Genomic DNA, 16,758 nt, shown 5'->3' on the forward strand with positions numbered 1-16,758 from the left:
ACACAACAAAAATGTAAAAGCTTTAACGGTTAAATTAAACTGCTTAAACATTCAATAACAGTCACTATCGTCGGCCACTAGCACTTAGGCCACCCACATGCTGCAAACATGTGTACAACTATCCGGTTGTTCAGTGATGACGCGACGAATCCTACTTCCGGGTCTAAAGTAGTCTGCGTTTAATATGGCTTTTGTGTTGTTAACATGTTTAATGTTATGTATTTTCTTCTATTTGATCTCAAAAAGCTCCTAAAACAGTCAGTGATCACTGTTGACCTCCCTCGGCTTTTATTACCGCTAATCATTTATTTAAGCTCAGTTTTTAAAACCTTAGGATGTAACTACAGCCCAGCCCATGCAGCAGTATATGAATGACTAACCTCGTATTGTGGATGGATTATCTCAGTTGTTCTCCTGGCTGAAGTTTGGTCCTTTTACAGCATCCTGCCATGCGATTACATTTGTTCCTGACCACCGAGAACACTCACGGTAACTTTTATCGAGTGGAAAAAAAAGTTAGCTTGTTTATATTATGCTAACGTAGCTGTGTCGCTAGCGGTCACGCAGCACATCATTATATACCAGCTAGCCCAACTTCAGTAACCCTACAAACGTTACTGCTGTTTAGTTTTCTGTCTTCATTTATGCTGGAAGTAATAACAGAGCTGTACGTTTTAATTTGTTTCCAAAACCCCGCAGTCAGGACATGCTATATTGTATTTAGATAGAAGCTAGCGAGCTAACTCCCTGCTAACTTCTAACTCCGTTAAATGTCATAAATTCCGTTTTCATGGATGCCTGGATGTTAAACTCAATTGTTACACCTGGGAGAGCAGAACGCTGATCATTTTATTAAAGATGAAAGACTTTAGACAGTTTTTCAACTCTCAGTAATGCCACAGTGATCGTTTGATATATGGACCTGCAGCGGAGTTTAGACCCAGACACGGCTAGTGACGTCAGACTGAACAACCGGATAGTGTTTACATTGTTTTATAAAGGTTGTTTACTGTAGTGTTTACTGCCACCTAGTGGCGGATTCTGGAACTTCCCCGGTCCTTATATTAGGATTAAACTTGTAAAATAAATAGTATTTTATATTTTTGTGTTAAAAGAAAGAAAAACTCGTCTTCTTTAGTGTGATAAACTCGTTTGTTATCCTTTTAATTATTCGTATATCACATCTGTTGGTTCCTCAGGTGTTAAAGCTCCTCTTCAGCTGATTCGGCATGTTTTACTATGTGATGCCTTCAGGGGCTGCGTACAGAGCTCCGGTTTCTGACTAAACGTCTTTAAACTCCGCGCATTATAAAAAATATTCCAAATCATACCTTCGTTCATCTGGCAGACAAGTTAACTGCTAAACAAATGCTAAACACCAAACATGGCAGTCAGTGTGTGGTGCATTAAGGGTGTGGTCATTTAATAATTAATTTTAAGCATTCAAGCATATGCCACCACACTAAAAGTACTATTTAAACTGAAATTGCAGGGAGATTAAACCTATTCCTGGTTTTTAGAGTGCCCGTGGGTCAACATATAATAAAAAACGTTATTATTTCCATTTGTATCGTGTTTACTAAATAAATGTTTCTAAATTAATTAAAGACTCAACTATTGAGTAATTATATATGATTACTCACTAGGTGTGAGTATATTTAATTATATTATATTATAATTAAATATTTTGAAATATGTGTATTTGTTTTAGTAAAACATAGTTCCTCTGTACTTACAAATAAAATATTAATGTAATTAGTTTTATTAACAAGAAGAAAAATCCCGGGTGTCCATGAAGGCAACACATACTGAGGACTCCCACAACCCCTTGTGCTTCCTCTTCCAGCAGCGCCTGCGATCATGGCGGACGTAATAGCGGAGCGGGTAGCAGAGCAGAAAGCGGTCCTGAACCGGGAGCTGAACGGAGAAGCGGAGGACCGAGAGGAGGCCGATCCAGCGGAGGAAACCTCGAAAAAGAAGAGAAAAAAGAAGAAGAAGAACAAGTCTGCGGGGACAGGTGAGCCACGACAGGTGAAGTCTCGTGCTAACAGGCTAACGTTAGTTAGACGGACGAGTTAGCCGCGACCAAACCGGAAATATGTGCATACGGCTTCAAAATAAAACCGACAGTTAAAGTTTTAATTATAAATGTAATATTTAAATTGCACCAACGTGTATTGTTTCAAAGCTAAGTAGTTGTGATTTGTTTTTGCTAGGAAATTTTTTATTTAAGTTGTGATGCTGATTTCCATGATAAAGTATGTGAGATAATGTGTTGACATATAGGAAGAGATCTTGAGCCATGCATTACAAGAGCTGTAATGCGTCAGTTATATGAGATTTAGGAATAAGATTGGAAGAATTAACTATATTATTTAGACAGTGTTAGTTTACATCTCTTGGTTTCCATAATAGAGGCATTGTGACAGAAACCTCCTTTGTCCCACACGCCATCAGACTGTTTAACTCTTCTCTGGAGGGGAGAGGGAGGGGAAACAGGAGGACAAAGGAGGGGGGAACAACTAAGCTGTAGTGCCTCTTCACCTCACTGTACAATACTTTTGTAAATAGTCAACAGTGCAATAGACCTCAATACTTGAAATGTGCAATTCACTTGTATTTTTATTTTTTATTCCTATTTATTCTATTTATCCCCTTCGTATATTTTATTTATATTATCTCTGTATTTATATATATATATATATATATATATATATATGTGTATATATATGTGTGTGTGTGTGTATATATATATATATATATATATATATATATATATATATATATAAATATAATATTCTGCAACTCTGTAACTTCTGTCGGTGCTGTGCTTTTTTGGAAATCGAATTTCCCAGAGGAACCCACCCGAGGGATTAATAAAGTTCTATCTAATCTAATCTTATTCTGAAATTTACACCGGAAGCAGTGCAGTTGAGTGGTTTCAGCTTCTCCACGTCCTACTCGTTGGACATGCGGGCGCAGATCAGTGCAGATTGGGCTACCGCTGTGCCTCTTGGGCCTCAGCGAGGACACCGGGCTTTAAGCGGAGCTCCCCACGGGAAACGTGCCCTCTGTCGTGGAAGGGCAGCTTTAGGGTGGAAGATAGTCCTTCCAGGAGCTGTCCTCCCTGCTGCTGCCGCCCTCCCCCCGCCGAGCTTCAGCCAAGCTCTCCTGTTTCGTAATTCTCCCTTTGCCAGACTTATTATGTAAGAAAAGAACAGAGGAAGGTTTATTTTGAAAATTAGCCGCAGTTAAAAATATTTTTCTTACTTATTAGATAGTTAATAACATTCAGAACATTACAAAATAAAATACAGCTTTTATACACTGTGTAATTGAAGACATTTATTTAAAAGCCATATTTTAAGTTTATGGGGAATGGGCAGTGGTGTCAGTTTTCTTTGTGTCTGATCTGTTTTTCTTATTTAAGAGAAAAAAGAAAAGAAACAAAAAACACTGCCTTCAAGTAGGACAATAACACAACAGTACTTATTCTTCTTCACCTGGTTATCTTTAACTGTGTGGGTAGAGCTGACTGAGCCCCGCCCACATAGAAGGTCCAGCACAGACTCAGCTGAGGCAGTAATGAAGTAAAACAAGCCTTGTTTTATTTGAATACCAGCAGACACGTCTCCTCTCTGAGGCCATCTCTGCTCTTGTATCTGTCTTCACTAACTCTGAATCAGCATGTAGCCCCCCGCCCCCTTGCAAATTTATGCAGTTGCTTTGGAAGCCAAGAAATATTTATGCTAACCAACAAGACCAGCAGTAGCCAAACTGATAGCAAGACTCTGTTCACTCAATTTTTGAGCTCTGATCCATACACCTCTGGCTACCGTCTGGCGTCATTAAGCTCTTCCTCCTTTTCTAATTGGCCGTGATGTCATGGAGAATCCTGGCTGATGGGTTATTTGTGGCATAGTGTCAATGAAAAGTCGCTGGCTCCTGTATCAGCGAGTGATGCGCCCTTAGTGCTGCTGGTGTAAATGGTGCAGAGCTGTGGTGAGCACAAACAGACCTTCACGCTGTCATTACCCAGCATGCCCTTCAGCAGTTTAATATTGCCCTCGTTTTTTTGTGTGTATGCCCTGATCTTTGCCCAGGTGAAAAGAGGGGCACAGGTCCTGTCAGAACATTTAACAATTCTATTAATAAAAGCCAGTTTTGTAGAGGTTTATCAAACAGGGAAAACTGTGTTAAAGCAGGATTAAGCTGGGCTAAGTTGAGAGCTCAGGTGTGTGGTCACATTACTTAGTGTACACCTTAAGGTCTGCCTCATTACCGAAGGTGTTTTAGAGAGTTAAATTGAAATGTTACTTTTGTTTTTATTAGTTTACTTTATAGTGATGTAAGCTTTAATCCATCAAAAACTGCAGGAAAATGTTCAGATTGTCTATTCTTATTTAATTCACTTAATGTACAGAATTCACCTGCTTGCTGCATACAATGCTACTACTGCACATTCGCCTAATGTATATAATATATAATGTTCTTCCTCTCCCCCCCCCCCCCTTTTGCACAAGTCGAGGAGCGTGTCAGGTTACATTTCACTGCGTGTTATACTTGTATAACTATGCATGTGACGCATAAAGAATCTTGAATCTCTTGAAGTAGGGCTGGGCGATATGACCCAAAATTCATATCTCGATATTTTTTAGCTGGATGGCGATATAAGATATATATCTCGATATATATTTTTTCAAGCCATAAAGTAAGAACAAAAAGAGAGTTCTTAGTCAAAGCTGTGTCCCAGATGTCACACAGGCACTTTTATTAACATAGAGCAGATGTACATAAAATTTACTCAAAAATAAATTATGAGCATTCATTAAATAATAATGCTCCATAAATAAAAGAAAACAATGTTGTTTTTGTGCTAAACAAAGAGCTCACAATTGTGCAGTCAAAATGTAAACTAACAGACGCTGAGCATAGTAACAAAGACAGATTTCACAGCTGCTCTGTTCCCAACTTGTACTGCGTGACTGACAGCCTGGAGTTTGAAATCCGCTTCGCAACCACGTCTCTTGGTGCCATTTATGGTCCTTATACACAGTAGGGTACTATTACGTTGAAGCACAGTACGTATCACTCCGCGAGGCTCAGCCGTAATCCTCCGACAATCCATCAAGCGGTGCAGCTCTGTAGCTTACCAAAGTCGTACTCAAACATTTTTTGACAGATTGCTGAGCGCCGTGTTCCACATAAAATCGGTTCGCGGCCATCAAGCACAACCAGAATTCATACATAAGGCGCGCTGTCAACTTTTGAGAGAATGAAAGGATTTTAGTCCGTGCAGCACCTCTGGGCTGCATGGCGTTAGCGTGGTTAGCTAGCTAACACGTTGACGCCGTCCAGCCCCACGCACGGGGCAATGCGCAGTAACTCGTTAACGGAGATTTGCCGTGTCCATCTTGTCGCTTCCTGCAGGTGAAGCGATGGGGGAGGAGGGGGAGTTGTGTTCAGTGAAGGAGAGGCGAGGCCGAGTAACGTAAAGACGAAAGTGGACGAAAGAGAGGCAAACTTGCGGCTCCACAAGTATAATTATAACGTAACATAGACTATATCGATATAAACGATATGGTCACATCTTATATCTCGTATAAAAATATATCGATATTTTTTAAAAACTCGATATATCGCCCAGCTCTATCTTGAAGGATGTTCCTCATTTGTGGATTATAGTGTTGAGATTTCAGGAGAGCGTGGCTCAGACCTTCACATCTTATTTCGTTTTAACCCTGATATTGCTTCCCTATCAGGCCATTAAAGGTGTATATTTTAAAAGTAGTGAGTAACGATTCATTTCTGGGTCACTGGCATCTGTTTACAGGCACTGAGGCAGAGGTGGAGGCGGACAGAGTGGCCGAGGTGACCAAACAGCTGGAGAAGCAGGCGATAGAGGACAAAGAGAAGGAAGAGGAGGGCGAGGAAGGTGACTGAAGTCAAACATCAACACTTTAACCTGCGGTGGTGTGGACAGGTCAAATGTAAACATTGGATTTAGTAGCTGTTTTTTTTTTTAAAAAAGTCTTAACTTACACAGACGGAGACGATGGAGAGAACTCTGCAGGAAAGAAGAAGAAGAAGAAAAAGAAGAAGAAAGGAAGTGAGTTAATGATATTTTAGTGGAAAAGCAGACTCGGTGTGTTTTATACCGGAGCCAGGTGTTTCTGTAAGACATCTGTTGGTGAGTCTTTGTTGTGTTTTGACAGCCAAATGTCAGACTGATCCTCCATCTGTGTCCATCTGTGAGCTCTACCCAAGCGGAGTTTTCCCCATTGGACAGGAATGTGAATACCCTGTCGTTCAGGATGGGTAAGACGAGCATACACACACACACCTACACTTGCGACTTAAGTTCTACTTCTCTTTTAAATCTCTTTAGCTTTTAAAATGCCAGGTGGGTTTTTTCAAAATAATATTTTGACTTTTTTCCAAAACTTCTGAGTTAATTTTGGGAATTGAACTTTAGGGCTGCCACGATTAGTCGACTAGTCACGATTATGTCGACTATTAAAATCGTCGACGACTAATTTAATAGTCGACGCATCGTTTGAAGCTTTGTAAGATCACAAAGGACGCAGGAATGAGTAGTAGGATTTAAGAGTGTAATAACGGACTGAAACAGAAGATGGCAGCACTGCATGTACAAGGATGCCAGCTGCCGTTAAACCCCGAAGAAGAAGAAGCTGTGTCCCAGAATTCATAGCGCAGCCCAGCGCAGTTGTCAACAATGGCGGCAGCTAGTTAGTTTTAACTTTACTCTTATTATTCTTTCTGGGTCACAAAATAAACGTTTAACATATTTTTCAGGCGAGAATGTAGCTGTGTAAACCTCAAATATCTGCTCAGTTTATCAAGACACCACATATTTTCAAAAGCGCTCCGACGTTTTAGCTAGGCGGGGGCAAGGCTAACTAGAGCCGTGAGAACACCGGACTCCCGGCAAATCGTTTTCAAACCCACCGCCGTCTTTTGCTAGTCAGGTTAAACATATATATATAAGTCACTTAGATAACTTAAAAATGTTAGTTTGGCTTTCTTTAGTATTTTATTTGTTCCTGAGTAAATCGTTTTGGCTGAGATTAAAGTTATAGTTTTTGCACAGCTAAAACTGTCAAGCAGACAGCTGATTATCAGAAGTGTGAGACGCTGGAGAATATACTCCGGTGTCCTGTTATATTTTAGAAAGCAAGGAGTTTATTAAACTTCACCGAAACAATCTGCAAATTTCATTAAAAATTAATAAACTACCATCTTGTCTTTATTTTTAGTTAGCACAAACACTTCAAGCTGTAAGCTAATGATAGTTATATAAGACCAGATGCTGCTGGTGCAATAAGCTGTACGTCCAATGGATGATGATCTGATTAGTCGACTAATCAAAAATAATCGGTGACTAGTCGACTATCAAAATAATTGTTTGTGGCAGCCCTATTGAACTTACTCTTGGAATAGACGTGGATTTCCCTGCAATGCATATTTTTGATTTTATTCCTGAAATAGTATTGCAAAATTATTCTCAAAATTCTAACTACATTTCTGGAATAATATTTCAAAATCTTAACTTATTCTCTTTTTGTTAGTATCACTCAGAGTGGTACTAACAGTAACAATAGTTAGCATGGAAGGACTTCTTTAGTGGTTTCCTCTGAGTGTGTGCCTGAGGTGTGCAGGTTTCATTTAATCTGTTTTTACTTCCATTGCCTTCCCTTCTTGTTCCTGTGTTTTCTGGCTGAATTACATCAGAGGTTTTACATGTGAGGCTCCTGCAGCAAGCTGTGGACCACACTGTGCAGTGTTTATATCGCAGTCTTTATTTCCTCTTTCTGGGAAACACTTTTTAATCTTGTGATCTGAAAAATTACTCACTCATCTCTGTCTTTAACAGAGGAGAGACTCTGTATTTTCCAGTAAAGACAAAAACATTCAACTAAGTAGTTTCAGCAGGTGCATATTCATGAAGAATGTGGTCTCCAGATGTTTTTATTAGCTTTAGAAACTGTAACTGAATCCAAATTTGATGCTTGAACGTGCTGCGCTGCTGTTTTTGTTTCACCTCCCAGTCGCAGCGCCGTGTCACGCATGACCAACGAGGAGAAGCGGGTGCTGGATAAAGCTAATGAGGAGATGTGGAACGACTTCAGGCAGGCGGCCGAGGCGCACAGGCAGGTCCGGAAGCATGTCCGCAGCTTCCTGAAACCTGGCATGACCATGATCGAAATCTGGTGAGGCTGCTTTTATCTTCTGTCGCTCGTAGAGGCGGCTGTTTTGGAATTAGATGAGAAGATTTGGATTTCCTGCTGATGCCCTTCTCTGTTTTGATTAGCGAGCGGTTGGAGGACTGCTCTCGTAAGCTGATAAAGGAGAACGGGCTGAACGCCGGCCTGGCCTTCCCCACCGGCTGCTCCCTGAACCACTGTGCTGCTCACTACACTCCCAACGCTGGAGACACCACTGTCCTCCAGTACGACGACGTCTGCAAGATCGACTTTGGCACTCACATCAACGGTACGCCGACTGAACCTTTCTGCTTCTTTTACTGCTGTTTAAAAATACATCAGCCACTGGATGCTGACCGGTGTGCTTCTTTCTTCCGGTGTCTGCCCGCAGGGAGAATCATTGACTGTGCCTTCACCGTCACGTTTAACCCAAAGTACGACAAGCTTTTGGAGGCCGTGAAAGACGCCACCAATACTGGAATCAAAGTAAGACCTGAACGGACGCCTCGTTTTTAGTTGGTGTGTGTTTGTGGATCCTGCAGCTGAAACATGTTTGTTCTCCTCTGAAGAACGCCGGCATCGATGTGCGCCTGTGTGATGTCGGAGAGGCAATCCAAGAGGTGATGGAGTCCTACGAGGTCGAGCTTGATGGCAAAACATACCAGGGTGAGATCACACTGTCATTACAGGATACTCAACTTTATAGAAAACAGTAGTTTATGCTATCCGTGAAAATCCACCCTCACGTGCACCATGACTCGTGTGGTAATGTTCACAGACTCGTGCATTTCTGTTTCATCTGAATTATTTTTTGTTTATTTTGTTTTTTTAAGCAAAAAAATAAAGAAAAGAGCAAAAATCTGCAACATGTAAATGATCTGAGGTCGTTCTCGCATGACAGAGCTTCACATATTTTTCCCTCTGTGATCCTTTTACTCTAAATGCAGCAAAATCAGAGCTCAGACATTATTTTAAACTCTGTGTAGCTCCTGTAAAAAACTGACATGAAGAGCTTCAAATATTTCCCAGTGCTTACTAAAGACGTGTGCAACTAGTCAGCAAGCGAGTTAAACAAATTACTCAAGTCTGGATAAAGGTGGAGAGTTGCATCAAAAAGGACATTGAACCAAAAATTTTGAATATGCCGATCATGAAAAATTAGATTCAGGGCATTATTCTAAGATATAAATCTACAACGGAGTCTCTCCTCTGCTGATATTTGTGTGCCGGTGTGTACACAAACTGAATATTTTCACTTTAAAACTGGGAAAAACTTACATTTCGTCTTTTTTCCCCTGCGTTGCAGTGAAGCCCATCCGAAACCTGAACGGTCATTCCATTGGTCAGTACAGGATACACGCTGGAAAGACTGTGCCCATCGTTAAAGGAGGAGAAGCGACGAGAATGGAGGCGAGTACTTCCTGGTTTCCTCACATTTTGATCAACTTACTCACTGCACGTGATTCTAACGCAATATCAGAATTTCTAAAAAGTAAAAAAAAACTAAACGCTGTAAAAAGAAGCTGAAGAGCACCTTCAGCTTCACTTCTGACGATTTTATTTTCGTTGACTCGGGTGTCGCTCTACAGGAGGGCGAGGTGTACGCCATCGAGACGTTCGGCAGCACGGGTAAAGGCGTGGTCCACGATGACATGGAGTGCTCGCACTACATGAAAAACTTTGACGTCGGCCACGTCCCTATCAGGTGAGAGCCTGTGTTTATTTAGCTCGCCTGGACAGGGAGCGTATTGGTTAGCAGTAACTCACTGACTCCTTTTCTTCTCCAGGCTGCCGCGAGCGAAGCACTTGCTGAACGTGATCAACGAGAACTTCGGCACGTTGGCGTTCTGCCGGCGCTGGCTGGACCGCCTAGGCGAGAGCAAGTACCTGATGGCCCTGAAGAACCTGTGCGACCTCGGCATCGTGGACCCCTACCCCCCGCTCTGCGACACCAAGGGCTGCTACACCGCTCAGTTCGAGCACACCATCCTGCTCAGGCCCACCTGCAAGGAGGTGGTGAGCCGGGGGGACGACTACTGACACCCCTACCTTCCAGCACCACCAGACCCCGCCCCCTCACTACCACACAGCACCTGTTGGAGAACTCGGGGATGAAGTGAAGGATGCCAGACGCTGACAGTGCACAGCTTTCAGGGAAGGAGAAGCAGCTGTCTGAGCGCTCCGCCATCAACCACAACTAAAGAAACAAGCCCACACCTTTCTCTTGGATAGAGCTTTTTGTTTTTTCCAGTTTCCATCAGGACTATCATATTGCAAAATATTACATTTAAGCTGCCGCTGAATTTAGTGCAACCCCAGTTTTCAAAGAGTTTCTCTCCACTTTGAGCCTCCGGTGCTTTGGTGCTCTGTTAAAATGAAGCACCAAGGCCACTGGTGGCTTAAAGAAGTGGTCAGGCCTGCATGCTGGCATGGCCCAAAGTCTTTGCAGACTGTTCCTAACATTTAAAAGCTTGGGGAAGAGGTGGTCTTGTAGTTAGATATTCATACAGACACCGGTAACCTGCAGCTCTATGTTTGGCTTCTGTTGCAACAGGAGGGAACTCTGCACTATGGCCCTCCGCTTATCGGTTCTTTGGTATTTGTAAAGTTTCTTTGAAATGGCTGCTGCCACTCTGTTCCAGATTAAAATGCTTCATTTTCAAACTCTCCCTGATAATGCTTTTATAAGAAAGAAAATTAACTAAATAATTTTGCTCATTTGTGGGCTCCCTACTGATGACTTTGTGCAAGAAACCTAAACGGTGCATTTTCTTAATTTTGTTCCTACAACAGAGGAAGCCCCCAAAAGTTCTGCAAACCCAAATCTTTATTTTGCTCAGACAAGATGGGGAAACACAACTTCATGGGATGTTGGGGTGTCCTTAGGAGTAACTGGTAATAGCGTTACTCTATCACACGGTGGTTAACATTAAAAAACAAACAAATAATCAGGTAAAGTTAGGCTACCTTCTCAGCCATGCTTATTTTAGACTTGGTTTAGTGAAATTAGGTATTAAACCTTATTGATTAATCAGCGGTTAATTTTATAAAAATGGTAAATGGTTTTATACCTGTAAGTAGGATGCTACCACTTAGAAAGGTTAACATGGCTTATTTAAGCTTAGCATGAAGACTGGAGACTGTTACTGGCAATAAAACTTCTAATACCCTTCAATAAGGGGAATTTTCATGCATTGTAGATTGAAGGTAAATAACGAAGCACAGACGGGCATCTTTTGTAGAAAAATGAAAAAATATTCTCATTTATTGAGGTAATTTTTTTTTCTAGAAAAAACAAAAAATTGAGGTAATAATTTGCATAGTATAACTTCCATCAATTTACACACGGCGCATCCATGGAGCAGTAACCAAAATGCCAACAAATAACAGAACTGCGGACAGAGGAAAAAAAAAAAAAAAAACCACACAAAGTGTGCTTCGACTCCCCTCTGCTCAGAGGGAAGATAATTGAACAGTGAAATCTGTTAACTGCTGGTGGTTTTCAACAATCGGAACAAAGTGGTTGTATAAAACGTTTAAAACAGTCGATGGCCTCCTTTGTAAAATCTCTGAGAATTGTATAAAAAGTACATTCATAATCTAAATGCTGGTCTGTGTGGGACTCCCACTTTGCTGAATTGATATGAACTATAAAAATAGATTATTTTGTTAAAGGGCACTTTTCAAGTACAGCAGTTATCTGCCTAGTCAGGGATGGTTTACGATTATGCAGTTACATTCTGAGGCAGACAGGGGGCAGCACTGAGCCAAATAAAAAAAATATTAAACCAAAAACCACATTAAGTAAGAAAATGTAGATTTACAACTTAGCATGCTGAAAATAAAGCTGGGATTTTAGGAATAAAGCTCTCAAGTAGAACACAGCTGTAGGCCTCATTCAATTTTACTTGTATTTTTTCCCCCTGAAAAGATAGTCCTCACCTTTAATATCACAAAACTTGTGTACTAAAAGAGAAATGCTTTCTTTTGTAGTCTCAGTAATAGTGTTTTGACTTTAGTCTCATAATTTGGACTAATTTCCTCAAAATGTTGACTTTCTTTCAAAAGAATACAGACTTTATTCTCAGATTGGTATTTAATTTTTTTAAGTTACTTTAATCATATTCTGACATTATTCTCAAATCCAACTTTATTCTTGTAACTATTCCAATGTTTTTCAAAATGTAGACTTTATTCTCAAATGTTTTTGTATTGCAAAATTATTCTCAAAATTCTAACTATATTTCTAGAATAATATTTCAACATCACTCAAAATTATTTTCTAAATCTAACCTTCTTAATGTGGCCCTGTCACACTTATTCGTAGCTGTCATTAAAAACTCCATAAAATACTGAACCGTTTAGGAGAAGCAGGGCTTTCCAAATACTTCCCGCAAATACTTTGGCTTGAGGTCTGCCTCAGAGTGAAAAACATTGCTCGTGTACAGATTTTTAAACAACCAACACTAAAAACCTGCACTATACACATTAGTGCATTTTTTGGCAAGGAATCGGGATGAACGCCTGTGAAAATGTTTACCTGTCTCAGACACACGGAGGCCATTTCTACTGAGTGAATGACAGTTTATAACCCTACATCCAGTTCTGTGTTGACTATCTAAAGTGACTGAGAAACATTTCAGCTGATTTATAAAACAAAACAAACAAACAAAAACCCCAAAACACAGCATTTACAATCAACAAGCCTCGCGCACAGGTAAGCAGACATACCTGTAGAGCAGGGGTGCCCAATCCCAGTCCTCGAGAGCTACCGTCCTGCAGCTTTTAGACGCATCCTTCTTCTGACACACCTGAATCAACTGAATGGCTTGTTATCAGGCCTTTGCCAAACTTGATGGCATGCTGAAGAGGTAATCAAACCATTTGATTCAGCTGTGTTGGAGTAGGGCTGCATCTAAAAGCTGCAGGATAGTAGATCTCGAGGACTGGGATTGGGCACCCCTGCTGTAGAGTATGTAGTCATGCCTGACCAAAGTCTACTGGCTGCTTGACACAGACACCTTGGCTGACGCTCTCTTCTTTATAAAATACAACTGTACATGAATCACAAACATAATCTTTTAAAAAAAAAAATACCTACATATAAACACAATATACAACAAGTTCACAAAGCAGAACCCAACTTTACAAACGAGTCCTTTCTCTCTCACCTCCTTTTTGTTTTGTTTTTTTAATAGAAAAATAGACTAAAAAGACCCAACCTCCCAGATACAAAATGCCCAAAGAAAGAGGGAAGAGAAAGACCGATAGGTGGGGCTGTGCTGATGTCACCTCGCTGAGTAGTCGGGCTGCTGGGGAGGTGGCAGCGGGGTTCACAGAGGGGTGTAGTCCTATAGCGGCCGGTCTCTGTCCTGAGATACTCGCTGCGTGTAGAAGAGGATGTAGGCCTGAGCGCGGCAGACCTCATCCACCGAGCACACGTTCAGCTTAGAGTCATTACAGTGAACCCAGAAGCCTGGAGGAAGAGGAGGGACGAGTTACCCAGATGAGCAGATGTGTTTGGAACAACACGTTTGTTTACTGGGGTTGGTTTTTGAGATCCCGCTCCCACAGAGCCACATACTTGGACACTGGCTAAACAACTGGAAAAGCACTCAAATTCTACTTTTAACCCCATGGAGCACATATTTGTTTTTTACTCTGTAGAACTGGTATCAAAATCACATCCTGAATACTCAACATGACAAGATGTTGGGAAAATTAAGATCAACACAACCTGGTAATATCTTAAAAACTTAAAATCTAATTTTAAGTTTAATAAAATAAAATACCTGAAGTTTAATTTAGCAAAAAGCCTTGTGCCAGTTACTGAAAACAAAGATTAACTTAGCCTAACCATAATCTCAGCGTACACAGAAGTTCATGTATATAAATATCAGCAGGAAAGAAACTAAACTACATTTAACCTTATTCACATGCAGCAGTGAATGAATCAGGTGGTAAAATTGGAACAATAGTCCTGAAAGCTTCCTCGTGTCCTATTAATAACCTGCAAATACAGCTGAGAGGGCCGAGGAGGGAACGTCATCATTTCTGCAGGAATATGAGGCGTTAGTTTGACTCTTCCGGCGACGATGACTCCACGTTTCGTTCTGACAAGATAAAATTCATCCTGAGCATGGATCTCATGAGAATCCTTTCAGTGGCATTTCACTGTGGCAGAGGAACCTCTGGACTTTAATGTGGACATTTTGAGAGGATGAAGGGAACAGTTCCCACAGCATTAATCCTCCTGTGACCGGGGCATTCACTGCTGTGTACACTTCCCTGCTTAAACCCAAACACAGAGAAAGAAGTAAAGAAAATGACTCACCTCCTTCTGTGTTGTAGCAGTAGGAAGTGTAGTGGCCAGAGCCAAAGCCCTTCCCATGATGCATCACCACGGCCGAGAGCTCGTAAAGGAAGTGCTTTGAGCGGGGCGAGCCAGCGGCGCTGGGGCTGCTGGGACTGGAGTAGGGCATGGCTTTGGGTGAGGGCTCTCGGCAGCAGTAGGGCTCCATGTTGAGGAGCTGGTCGAAGCTGACGTGGACTCCAATCTTTTCCCGGTGATTTCTCCCAGACCACCTGAGGACCAATCAGAAGGCAGAGAAAAAGCTGAGGGGTGATCTTCTAAGAACAGCTGAAGGTTATTAGTGTTCTTACTAGAGTCTCGTCTCTAGAAGTCACATCCATGTATAATAAAGTGAAAATTTGAGTTAACACTTAAGACACGGTTATATTAATCCAATCAACTCCACAGGCGTTAACGTCTCCTCACCTGAAGCGTTTGAGGTGCAGCCTTAGGACCTGAGGCAGTTTATGGACCATCAGCTGCTTCTGTGCTTCGGTCAGAATGACTGGCTTGGATGAGGCCCGTCTTCTGGCAGCTGCACACACGTGGAGAGAGGAAAGAGCTGACACACAGCACAAGGATCACTTTTTGTGAGCGTCGACGCAGCTTTAAAGCGGTCACGTGACCCTATGATTATGTAAACTGCTGCAGAGCGATAAAGGCGCCATTTTACATGAACATTTTAGAGTAGATCTGAGAAGCAGTGCAGGTATTTGTGTTAGTTTAGTCCTGAAGGAACCACACTTCTAAATGCTTTCATTTAGAAGTGTGAAAACATGTCCTTGATTTCCTGGATACCGTTGTTGGGTATGTTTATTTTTTATTAGCTGCTGCCTACAAACCGGAATGTCCCCACCATGTCCTGTTTTGTTTTCACGACAGGCACTTACAGGCTTTCAACATTTGAGTCAGTCAAGACTGCAGCCAATCATTTTACCCATCTTACCCTCACTGTGATAGTAGGGAATTGGAAGTTTGCTTGGATTTCAGCTAAGCGGTGTGAGTGCTGCACGGCACTTACACCGCACGGCAGCGAAAAGCACGGCATCAACGTAATGAAACGCTGGTAACATGTTTTATAGTCACCAAAATGCTTCCATTTGTTGTTTCAGTGTCACAGATGTGACTAAAAGGTGCAATTTGGTTGCTATCGGTGGTTGTTGGACTTTTTTAATTTTAGAAGGGAGCATATCACAGGGAAAAGGAAGTGGGAACAATAGAAAAAAAATAGAAAAATAATACTTTTACAGTACAACAAACACACACTGTGGTAACAGGGACCACTTTCAGTAGTTTTAAATGTTCAGGCTTTCATAGAAATTAAGGTTGTGACCCAAGTTTTTACTTTACATCTGGTCCATAGATTATATAGGCGCCTGGCCATGGAGTGCCTTTCTTCTACTTATCCAGCCACCGATCTGTCCTTTTAGCCTTGTTTTTTTTTTTTTTTTATTCCCTCTTGAATTTCTCTGTCTTTAGGTTGATCAAATGTCCAAAAACATCTTCCCTCTGTGAGTTTGGACACAGCTGTTTTTCATCTGTCTCGTCTTGTGAGTCCGAGAGGGATCCTTCAGTTTTCATTAACAATGTTATACCACAAACTTAGTTCTACCATAAAGCACGTTTTAGTTACTGAGTGATACTTTTACAGGCTTAGTTATCGTTTAGTTTGTATCCCCTCTTTTTTCAGCATGTTTTATAGGTGAAAACTGTAAATATCTTGAGTTTAAAGTAAAAAAAAAAAAACTGTGTGGCTCGTCTCACTCACAGTTACACTGGTCACAGGCGTAGATGTTTCCCTCCAGAGCTTCGGTCTCTGTAAACTTGGCTAGCATTTCCGTCAAATGGCACGAAGCCTGAGCGGCCGACTCCCGGCTATTATTGTGATATCGCTCCGGGAACTCCAGCGACAGATCCCAGAAAGGCTCCACAGTGTTGGAGCGATGGTTGCAGGCCAGGCACGTCACCTGCATGGAAAGGCGAGAAAGAGTAAGAAATAAGCAAACAACACAGGAGACGTCAGAAGGAATATCTCTATTTCTACATGTGACTGGGAATACATAGAAATTAAATACAAATGTGGGGCTTTTCACAACATCCACTGACCCACTTTCCAATCCAATCCAATTTTATTTATAAAGCACTTTAAAATACCCAGCACAGGAACAAAGTGCTGTACAG

At 41.4% G+C, this 16,758-nt stretch overlaps 2 protein-coding genes across 4 annotated transcripts in view; one reads left to right on the top strand and one right to left on the bottom strand.

Moving 5' to 3' along the window:
* The first annotated feature begins 1,821 nt into the window (after positions 1-1,821).
* metap2a (methionyl aminopeptidase 2a) lies at positions 1,822-10,894 on the top strand. Of its 2 annotated transcripts, none has more exons than XM_085385737.1 (11): positions 1,822-2,017; positions 5,834-5,935; positions 6,047-6,109; positions 6,216-6,318; positions 8,070-8,231; positions 8,333-8,514; positions 8,617-8,711; positions 8,795-8,891; positions 9,532-9,635; positions 9,815-9,930; positions 10,013-10,894. In XM_085385737.1, exons 1-11 carry the CDS (start codon positions 1,861-1,863, stop codon positions 10,263-10,265), a joined length of 1,434 nt encoding a protein of 477 aa, XP_085241863.1. In that variant the 5' UTR covers positions 1,822-1,860; the 3' UTR covers positions 10,266-10,894. The 2 variants fall into 2 exon arrangements, with proteins under 2 accessions (XP_085241863.1, XP_085241861.1); XM_085385735.1 differs by having other exon boundaries at positions 1,830-2,017; positions 6,032-6,109.
* A 2,332-nt stretch (positions 10,895-13,226) lies between these two features.
* Positions 13,227-16,758, bottom strand: part of usp44 (ubiquitin specific peptidase 44) — a 16,728-nt gene continuing 13,196 nt past the window's right edge. For both annotated transcript variants that reach the window (XM_085385733.1, XM_085385734.1), the window contains exons 3-6: positions 16,346-16,544; positions 15,004-15,112; positions 14,560-14,810; positions 13,227-13,701 (exon numbers count right to left, since the gene is read on the bottom strand). In XM_085385733.1, the coding sequence (XP_085241859.1) occupies positions 13,577-13,701; positions 14,560-14,810; positions 15,004-15,112; positions 16,346-16,544 (684 nt within the window). In that variant the 3' untranslated portion in view covers positions 13,227-13,576. The remainder of the gene's footprint in view (positions 13,702-14,559; positions 14,811-15,003; positions 15,113-16,345; positions 16,545-16,758) is intronic.

The sequence above is a fragment of the Rhamphochromis longiceps genome, linkage group LG17 (assembly GCF_057381845.1).
Source record: "Rhamphochromis longiceps isolate RC_006_pf linkage group LG17, R_longiceps_female_GT1.1, whole genome shotgun sequence".
In the NCBI taxonomy this organism is placed as follows: Eukaryota; Metazoa; Chordata; class Actinopteri; order Cichliformes; family Cichlidae; genus Rhamphochromis; species Rhamphochromis longiceps.